This window comes from Benincasa hispida, chromosome 3 (assembly GCF_027475165.1).
Source record: "Benincasa hispida cultivar pf3 chromosome 3, pf3_genome.v1.1, whole genome shotgun sequence".
In the NCBI taxonomy this organism is placed as follows: Eukaryota; Viridiplantae; Streptophyta; class Magnoliopsida; order Cucurbitales; family Cucurbitaceae; genus Benincasa; species Benincasa hispida.
Genome location: NC_143480.1, coordinates 47,126,725 through 47,137,535, shown reverse-complemented (window position 1 = coordinate 47,137,535; position 10,811 = coordinate 47,126,725). Strand labels below are relative to the sequence as shown.

The 10,811-nt window shown below is 29.8% G+C and overlaps 2 protein-coding genes across 6 annotated transcripts; one reads left to right on the top strand and one right to left on the bottom strand.

The window, feature by feature from the left end:
* Positions 1-472: 472 nt before the first annotated feature.
* Positions 473-4,811, bottom strand: LOC120074380 (uncharacterized). 4 transcript variants are annotated; one of them, XM_039027484.2, is made up of 5 exons: positions 2,207-4,811; positions 1,818-1,982; positions 1,425-1,464; positions 1,208-1,328; positions 473-970 (listed from the first exon to the last, which is right to left on the bottom strand). In XM_039027484.2, the coding sequence occupies exons 2-5, from the start codon at positions 1,927-1,929 to the stop codon at positions 710-712; spliced, it is 534 nt and encodes a 177-aa protein (XP_038883412.1). In that variant the 5' UTR covers positions 1,930-1,982; positions 2,207-4,811; the 3' UTR covers positions 473-709. The 4 variants fall into 4 exon arrangements, 3 of the variants coding, with proteins under 3 accessions (XP_038883412.1, XP_038883410.1, XP_090168418.1); XR_016528650.1 differs by lacking the exon at positions 1,208-1,328; XM_039027482.2 differs by having other exon boundaries at positions 1,208-1,464.
* A 2,615-nt stretch (positions 4,812-7,426) lies between these two features.
* WRKY49 (WRKY DNA-binding protein 49) lies at positions 7,427-10,597 on the top strand. Of its 2 annotated transcripts, none has more exons than XM_039027298.2 (3): positions 7,427-7,829; positions 7,922-8,071; positions 9,988-10,597. In XM_039027298.2, the coding sequence occupies exons 1-3, from the start codon at positions 7,552-7,554 to the stop codon at positions 10,364-10,366; spliced, it is 807 nt and encodes a 268-aa protein (XP_038883226.1). In that variant the 5' UTR covers positions 7,427-7,551; the 3' UTR covers positions 10,367-10,597. The 2 variants fall into 2 exon arrangements, with proteins under 2 accessions (XP_038883226.1, XP_038883224.1); XM_039027296.2 differs by having other exon boundaries at positions 7,428-7,829; positions 9,955-10,597.
* Positions 10,598-10,811: the final 214 nt, after the last annotated feature.

Genomic DNA, 10,811 nt, shown 5'->3' with positions numbered 1-10,811 from the left:
TAACCGAATCAACCACGCATAACCCTAATATTGCAACAAGTTTTACATGAAAAAATGAAATCAATATATAAATTTTAATAATTAAAACTTATATACTGTATCATACGGTAAAGAAGAAACACTGACTTTCAAATTGACCATTAGACAAGTTCAATATCAATATCCATGATCAGTTCATCAAGTATCTTTATTTTCAGAATAGCAGAAAAATAAATTACTCCCTATTGGTGATATACACTGATTGAAAGATATCAGTGGATATCAACACAGTGGTATATCAGTGTGTATAAATGATAGACAATGATAGAAATCTATTAGTGTTTATCAATGTATATCAGTGTTTGTATAAATGGGTATATCACATGTTTCAATTTAGAAAAGGAATATAAACAAAGAAATCAAGAATTTTATTCATATAAAGATAACGTTCCATTCACTTACAAACTCAATAATAGAACCAACCAAAGGCAAAAATAACATTCATCAGTTCTAATATCAATCTATTTGGCAATACAAGGGAAACAATGAACTATAATAATTACATCATCGACTAATTAGGCGAAGTTTGCAAATCCTAGAATTGTGACCTTTAGAATGACAACGACTACATCTTAATGAACTATTTTTAGCTTCACCTATAGATATAATCCTTTGTTTTCTAGGTCTTCCTACTGAACGTTCAAAAATAGGAGGTAATGCTCTAATACCATCATCTAAAACCCTCCAATTTGAATGACTCCAAAAGGTCGAACACAACCCATATATGTCCATGACAACGCGCTTGAGTAATACTAATTAGATACATAGGAATAAATATCCATGTTAAGAAGCCGAAGAACAGCAAGCCCATGAGAGCATGGAATTTCTTCAAAATCCCATACTCGACGGCTACAGATCTCAAATTAAGCTTTACTAGGAATTGTTTATCACCATCCATTATTGAGTATTCAACGTTGTCAATAGGATGAACCTAATAAATAAAAATGGTAAAAGAAATCAACACATTACAAACATACCAAATATACAAATAAATAAAAAGTTGTAGAAATCTATCGATATTAGGGTGATAGAATTCTATCACGGTCAATCAGTGATAGATAGTGATAGACTTCTATCATAGTCTATCACTAATAAACAGTGATACAAATCTATCACTGTCTATCACACTGAATACCATTCTCCTATCAATTTTATAAAGAATACTTACCATGAAACTTTTTGATTGTTCATGTTGGTTGTGTAATATATTATCTACCCAAGGAGTCAAAATTGTTGTCATTGACAAACTAGCTTTCCTTCGATCATGAAACCATTTTTGCAGTAAACCTCTAATTGCATCGAGTAAACTTGCAACCGATAAGTTCCTATTCTCTTTCAAAACAGAATTTACACACTCTAAAGGGTTTGTTGTCATCATTTCATACCTTATTCTTCGAGAATATGCACGAGACCACTTCTCAAATCCTACATTAATAAGGTAAGTTCAAATATTTAGAGAAATTGACTCCATAGATCTCATATTAAACTCGAAGTCATCAACAGTATAAGATTTAGCACAACTAAAGTAAAACTGGTCAATCAAAGGATCCTTGAACAACTTCTTCAAATTTCGCAGAACATGTTGATTGCACACACAGTACTCAACATTGTTAAACACACTTAAGACATCTTTTGGAATGCTCAAATGTCGATCAGAGACAATGACTAAGTGTTCTCTATCCCCTAAACTAGTTTGTATATGTTCGAAAAACCATTTTCATGATACATCATGCTCAGAATCTACAATAGCAAACGCAAGGGGGGAATATTATTGTTACCATCTAGTGTGGAAGCTGATAGTAGAGTACCACCAAACTTATACTTCAAAAACGTGTCATCAATGGTAGGTCTACAGTACCTCCACCCCTCAATAGGTGCACCGATAGCCATGAAACATAATTTAAAATGTCAATTTTCATCAATCTTTAAAGCAATGTACGTTCCTGAAAAAATAAATGAAAACAATTATATTAGTCACAATGGTAACAAATCAATCATTGTCTATCATTGGTAGATAGACAGTGATAGATGGCCATCACAGTCAATCAGTGATAGACAATGATGCACAACTATCATTGATAGACGGTGATAGATGACTATCACAGTCCATCTACAATATACAGTGATATAAAATTTATAAAGAATAATACTTCATTTGAAATAATACCTGGATTCGTTTCTTTCAACCTTTCAAAAAACGGTGGAATCAAGCTATATGATTCAACTGCATTACCATTTAATGATCTTAATATGTGTTCTTTTGCCCTCCAAGCTTTTTGATGACTAATATTAACACCATGCTTAGTACGAGCCTTATGAACAATATCTCTAGGAAGGGAATGATCAGTAGAGATAAATCTAAAATCCTCTTTCAAGCAGTCCCCAATTACAGATGAAGAAGCTTGCCTATGGCAACTTTGAGTTGTAATCATTGAACAATTATGGTCGAAAATATACTTTCTAAGCATCCACAACTCACTCTTCTTGTACTGAGATGCCCGAACACATGATTGACAGTCTTCTTGCAAACATTTCAACTCAAGTGACTTTGAATTTGACCGTGTAGTCCTGAATTGAAAATTCTAATTCACTGCTATTACATAAAAACACTTAGACAGTATTTATTTACTTCCAAATACATATTTTCCCTTCAAATCACCATTAAAACCAACATTTTGTATAACTTGATCATTTGAAAAACTAGAAGAAGAACCTAAACATAGCAACCTATCACCACCTCCACCACTAATACCACTGCAAGATCCTTCTACAGAATGATGACTAACATGAGCAACTAAAGGATGCCTAGTCCCTGAATCTTTAGCCAAAGAAAAATACCAATTGACATCCTTATCTTGCTTTATTTGAAATACAGATTGAATATTAGTTTGATCAAAATCCAATAATACTGATAAACCTATTGAAACATCCAACTAAATTTCACCCAATATCAAACTAACTAAACCATTGAAGTCTATCATATCATTAACAAAAACTCCAACAACACTATAATTCTCATAAAAGTTGTAATGAGTCCGCTATCCACCATAAAAAATGACTACAAGAATATTAACCATAGTATCAATTTACTGCAATAAAAGGAAAAGAATATTGTATAAGAAAGATGTTAATATGTATATAGCTCTATCACTGATAGATAGTGATAAAGTGGTATCACTGTCTATCAGTAATAGATAATGATAAAGCTCAACCACAGTATAAATCATAGTATATCACTAGAGATAGAGCTTAATCACTGTTATAAAGAGTGATAGAGCTCTATAACTGTCTATCACTGATACAAAGTGATAGAACTCTATCACTATCAGTGATAGAATTCTATCACTTTGTATCACTGATAGATAGTGATAGATGTCTATCACTGTCTATAAGTGCAAAGCTCAATTATTGTGTGTCATTGATAGACAGTGCTATCAATAGTGATATAACTCTATCTCTGTATATCAGTGGTAGAGCTTTATCATTTTGTATAACTCATAGACAGTGATAGATGTATATTATTGTCTATCAGTGGTAGAGAAATGTTCACATCCATACATAGTCACACCAAAAACTATCTATCTGCACAACAATAATTCAAAAATAAAGAATAATAAAGTGATTGAGTGGTAGAGTTCTATCACTTTTTATCTATTAGTGATAGAGCTCGATCACTTTATATAACTGATAGACAATGATAGAGATCTATCAGTGTCTATCAGTGGTAGAGAAATGTTAATATCCGTACATATTCAAAGATCCATAAATGATAGAGTGCTATCACTCTCTATCATTGTGTATCACTTATAGACTGTGATAGAGTGCTATCACTATCTATCAGTGATAAACAATGATAAAGCTCAATCACAGAATATCACTGATAGAGAATGATAGAGCTCTAGAGCTCAATCACTCTTATAGAGAGTGATAGAACTCTATAGCTATCTATCACTGATAGAAAGTGATAGAACTCTATCATTATCTATCAATGGTAGAAAAATGTTCACATCCTTACATATTCATAAAAATATATATATATATACATAACAAAAAATAAAAAATAAAGAATAATAAAAATTAACGAAAGATTGAAAAGAACATAAATACAACAACCAAATTGATGGGATTCTAGCATACTGAAAATCTAAAAAAAAATACATGAAGAAGAACAAGGAAGGCTACAAATGATCTAAAACCTAGAAAAGAAGAGAATAATAAGAAGAAAGAGTGCAGGACAAAAGAAAAGAAATTGGGGACAAAGAAGAATCTATTATCGAAGGATAGAAGAAGCCATTATCAACGGGGAAGAAGCCATAGATGGATGGTGTATAAAATCAAAAAAGAAAATCAAGAAAGAAATGTACACTTACAAACACGGAAAATAGAAGAAAAAATTGTACCGTGGTCGAGGAAGAATTTCTATGAAGAAGATCGACGAGGAAGAAGATCATGGTGTCGAGAAAGAGAATGGGCGAGGAAGAAGATCACGACGTTCAACGAGGAAGAAGGAAGAATAGTATTCAGCGAGGAAGATGGAAAATAACGCACGACAAATCAAATTTGAAGAAAAGGAAAATCACAGTGTCGAGAAGGAGAATGAACGAGGAAGAAGATCAATGTGTTCAACAAGGAAGAAAGAAGAATAGAGTTCAGCGAACGCGGCAAATCAAATTTGAAGAAAAGGAAAATCGACAAGGAGGAAAATCACAGTGTCGAGACGGAGAATGAGCGAGGAAGAACATCAATGCGTTCGACGAGGAAGCAGAGTTCAATGAGCGCGACAAATCAAATTTGATGAAAAGAAAAATCGGCAAGGAAGAAGGGTATTTTTGGTAATTTGAAAAAAAGGAAAACTGGACTTTTTTGTTTTGCTATAAATTGTAGATATTTTTGTTTTTTTCCTATTTATAAGAATTGCCCTTTTTTATATTCTTAAATGTTCTTTTTCAAATTATGGATTCAATAATCAAATTTTCTTAAACAATATGAGGACCTAATACATTCTTCAATTAAACGTTAGTACTAATAATAATAACAAGGGAAAAATTAAAACTTACGAAAAGTTATTTAATAACCAAAATATAATTGTTAAATATTGGAAATTTATAGTTCACTTGGTAAAAATTCTTTTTTAAAAAATTTAAAAATAATGATGATTAACCTTGGACAACTTTTGACCTTACAATATTTATTTTTACGGGTTTTTTTACCATTTGATTTTTGGTTTTTTTGTTTTTAAAATTAAGCATACCTTTTTCCAATTTCTTACAACATCGTCATATTTCTTAAGTGAAAATTTGAATTCTTAGCCAAATTTTAAAAAACAAAAAGAAATCTTTAAGAACTATTTTTTATTTTTCAAATTTGGCTTGATATTTTGAAATATTGATTAAAAAAAAGAGAGAGAAAAAGCAAAAAAATTAAATACACTTAATTTTTCAAAACTAAAAAGAAAAATTAAATGATCAACAAATGAGATCTAAACAATGAAATAATTAGTAAACTAATGAAATGTTTACATCTAACAATAATTCAAAATCAAGTAATTATCCAACGAAGTATTATAAATCAGACATAATTTAAACATGAAAGAATATATACATTCATTTGATTTATTGTTATATTATGTTTAGTGGTTGACTCTTGCATTAGTTGAAGTTAGGGAAGGAGTTCATGGGTCAGGTAAGGTTTGGTCCACTTTAATTCATCCATCACATCAAAACAAAATAACCAGACAATGCCAACACTAAATGAAAATTTCAGAGACAATTCAAGAAAGCTATGAAGGAAAAAGTACCATAATATATATATAAATTATATATATGTGACACCCTTTTTCTATGGTTGTATGGCTTCTTCCCATTAAATGCATCCATTAATTTTATTATAATCCAAGGTCACAAAAATAATATTATCATATAATAAAAACAAGTAAAAGTGGAGAAGGTCAACTGTGACTACCTATTGCTACCCTTGGGACCTAAACTTCTTTTGATATCATTTTTGTACCAAACTTCTTATTTCTTTATGCAAGGATATAATTGTCATTTCATATTTATGTCGGGACTTAAAGATGATTTTGAACACTCAATCTGATATATACATAATTAAAACTTTATGTAGTACACATTTCATACATTACTCCTATTACAATTGACTTGATCCATCATATTTATGATTTAATTTTTTTTCTTTACTTTTATTACTTTTGAATATAGTATGTTAATTTTTTATACTATATGTTTCTTCTTTACTAAGAATAAATTTAAAATACAAGAAGTAAGTGAAGTCCAAATGTTTGACCAATTTAACCATAATCAAATCATATATATGTATTATATCTTCTGAATTTGACTTTTCTTTTGAAAAAATTTAACCAAAAAAAAATATCGATTGATACTTATAGACTTCTATCAGCATCTATTATATAATATCAATGATAGACTTCTATTAGCCTCTATTAGTCTTTATCAAATAAGATTAAATTTTTTTATTTTGTGTAAATAATTTCCCTTATTTTTCTACTTTTGAAAATCCCTTTTTTTTCTATTAATTCATTTTGTAATGAACATTTTAAATTCATTTTATGAAGGCATCAATCTCATGTATGGTTGTTAAATAGAATTAAGAGACAATTGATTTATTAGATACAAAACAAAAAATTAACTATGTGTCTAACAAGTCTTTGACAATTTTAAATTTTAAAAATGATTTATCTTACAATATAGTTTGTACTTTTTGTCCATCTTTCAAATAAACTTATGTCTAATTGAATCTTAAACTTTCAATTTCTTTTTTATTTTTGATTTTTATAGTATATCTATGTCTTATAAAATATCAAGATTTAAGAATTAAATTTGTAGTTTTTTTTAAAGTTTAATGATTTTTTTTAAAGAAATTTCATCCAATAACTAGCTAGGGCCACAGGCGTCGCCTATAAGAGGAGAGGAAAACCAATTAGGGATATTAAGAAAATCCACAACAACTTTTTTAGAGCCATAAGAATAAATAGTAACAAAACAACCCTCAATCACCATAGAAGACCGTTGCACGAGCAAACGGTGGGCCAATCCATTCACAGAATGCAAACACCAAACGAAAGACGACACTTAAGCAGGTCAAGTCAAGACAACAAAATCCGATAACTCCAACAAATCCTAATTCTTATGAGGAATAAATATTCATGTTCAGTAATTAATTTGTTTTCCGTCAAAATTAATGATTAAATGGATACAAATTTCAAAATTCAAAAAATAAATTATACATTTTTACCATTAAAGAAAATACAAAAACTAACCTTTTCAAAAGTCAAATGTAGAAAACAAATATACAGGGAAAAAACAAAAACCCAATCATGGTGATATTACTATAAGAAGTCAAGATGCTAACAACGCACGTAAAATAAGCCTCTCCCCATATCCTCCATTCCCATCTACTCCACTTTATCCTCTCTTCTTCTTCTTCCAAAATTTCAATCTCTTTCTTCATTCTTCTTCTTTTTCTTCTTCATCCATGGAGCCTCTAGCAGCCATTCCTTGGCTAGATACTTACACCACCATCTCCGACGAGCACCTCCTCACCCTCACCGACCTTCTCCACGACGACAACGCCACCGCCTCCTCCCCACTCTTCCACCCCTCCCAAGACATCGACGACAATCGAGCCACCAAGCTCTCCGTTCCCGGTGGTGCGGCCTACTTCGGGCCGACAATTGAGGACATTGAGAATGCACTCTCCATTACTCCTAGATCGAAAGACCTGCAGTCCCACACTCACATTCCTCATACTGGGTAAATGCAGAATTGGCTATTGTTTGATGGGTTCTAATAAATTTAATTATTAATTAAAATTCTAAAAATTTGTGATTTTTTTTTAATTGCAGATTTTCAATTCTGGAGAGAGGGAGCATGAATAAGGTTGAGCATAAGTATAGCCTCAGAATCAAAAGCTGTGGAGGGAATATGGTGGCTGATGATGGATATAAATGGCGCAAATATGGTCAGAAGTCTATCAAAAATAGCCCCAATCCTAGGTAGTTTTTCTTAACCTTTTTTTCTCTTTCTAAATTTCCCTACGTTTTAAAAATAATTCAATTTTCCTTCTCAACGCTACTTTTATCTATAATTCTTTTTTTACTTATCCAATTTCAATCAACAATATATTAAAAAACCAAACCAAATTTTAGAAAAGAAAAAAAAAATTGTTTTCAGAAACTTAATTTTATATTCAAAATTTGACAATAAATTTAGGTGTCGTTTCTTGTAAAAATATGAAGATAATATTATGTTTTTTTTTTAAAAAAAAAAAAAAGGCAAGCATAAATTAAAAAAATATAAAATACAAAATGCAATTCTTACTAAACACGACGTTAAAAAATATTGTATTAAAACGAAAAATTAGATGAAAGTAATTAATATCTCTGAAGAATCACTTTGCCTCAATAAGTTTTTCGACCTTTTTATTATAACAATTGTGGAGTCTGGGTTTGATTTTTATGACCTTTTAAATAAGTGAAAAGGCTTTAATCAATGAGTTGTCTTTTGAGTTAAGCGTTTAAGTGTTGTTAAAACGTATTTTTAGATAACATTAGAAAATTTTAAAATATGAATAAAATAATATCTAAATTCCTCTTAGAAAACACTTAATTGGTACTGCTTTTATAAGAGCTTTACATTGTTAAAATTCTTAGTTAATTAATTGTGTGTGGTTGCTTATATATATATATTGACATGATTTATATACTTAGTTGAGTTTTTTTGGGGAAATTTCCACCCTCAAATTAGCTCACTTTTTCCCCTAAAAGTTCAATAGAAACAATCAAACTTGCTTCCAAAAAAAAAAAAAAAAAAAATCAAGTTTTTTAAATTGTTATATATTGGCACGGTCAAGTGGGAGTGGACAAGATGAAGAAAATGTCAGAAATAAAAAATCAATAAACAATTTTGGGTCCTAAAATTAATATATTCTTTTTCTACTTAACACACCCACTTTAATCAATGATGCAACTAAATCAATGTTATTAACTTCCTAAACCACTCTCTTATCTACCATGATTTTGCTTTAATTAACCATAAAATTACCCCTCTTAATCCATTAATTAGTACAAATCAAGCCTCTTTTTCTGGTGCTATTTATCAAACAACTCCAAAATTATTCTCTTAATTTAATCTTTAAACTTTCAATTAAGTTCGTGTCTAAAAAGTCTCTTAACTTTAAAGTGTTCAAATAATTCTTGAAATGCTTTTAATTTTGTGTCTATAAGATATCTCTAATTTAAAAATATTGAATGTCTAATTTAAAGGTACTCTTGGAACTTTTTGTTATGAATTGTAATTTTTTTTAGATATTTCTGTTAATAAGAATTTCTCAATTTTTTTTTTAATTTTATGTCAAATAGATTATTACTATATTCAATTTTTTAAAAAGATAAATTGATTTATTATATATAAAATTTAATTTTATAACTTTCAATTTAGTGTTTACTAGGTCAATGAATTTTTCAAAAGTATCAAACATATCAAAAAAGTCTATTTGATACAAAATTAAAAGGTTGGAGGCGAGTTGCGAGAGTATGAGATATCCTGATTAATTAATTTTATTTAACTTAAAAGGGAGAATTTCAAAAATAGAAAAAATAAGAGAAACTATTTACACAAAATAACAAAATATAATTATTTTAGACTTGTATCAGTTTATATTACTGATAGACACTATAAGCTTCTATCAACCTCTATTAATGATAGATTTATGTTAGTTCTATTACTAATAGATGTTGATAGAAGTCTATCAGTGTCTATCAATGTTTTTTTTTTTTTTTACTATTTTTGTAAATAGTTTGACATTTTTTTCTATCGATAAAAATTTCTCATAAAATTAATTATTATTATTATTATTTTTAATTTTTGGCAAAAATAGGAGCTATTATAGATGTTCAAACCCAATATGCAGTGCAAAGAAGCAAGTAGAACGGTCCATGGAAGATCCAGATACCTACATCATCACCTACGAAGGCCTCCACCTCCACTTTGCTTACCCATTCTTCTTAATGGGCCAAAGCTCACAAGCCCAATCTCCAACCAAGAAGCCCAAAACTGTCGACCCACAGCCCGAAGCCCATAAAAGCCCAACTTTCCTCGCTCCAGATGACCCAAAAGAATCAACCGGCCCACAAGGGTTGCTCGAGGATATGGTCCCATGGATGATCCGAAATCCATCAACCAATCGCAACGGTCTATCAAATTCTTCCTCTTGCGTATCCCACCGTTCGCCTCCAACGTCCCCTCCATCACCGTCCACGTGTCCCACCTTTGTTGCTTCCTGCTTTTGAGAATTTTGGGAAATATAAAATATATATAACATAAATATATAATTATATAATATTAAATATGTATTCGACGGGTTATTGAAACCCAGTTAAACGTAGTCCTAATTTTTTTCTTCTTCTTATATTTATAAATTATATTTGTATTTACGTGTATTAAACTATGGTTGTATTTGGGATTAATTATTAGAGCTTTCAAAGTGGTTATTGAACCATAAAATAAAAGATTATGAAAAATCTTAGCCGTTTTTTTTCCCCAAGTAAAATTGATTGTGAAATTTTTTAATAAAATCATTTTAAAATATAATACATTTTCTTATTTTATATAGAGAAAATAAAATACAAATTTAAGAGAGAGCCTGTATCTCTTTAAACAATTATTTTAAATTTTTAATAGCATGTTAGTTTAGTCATTATATTGAACCACAGCAAATTTAGTATTTACTTACCA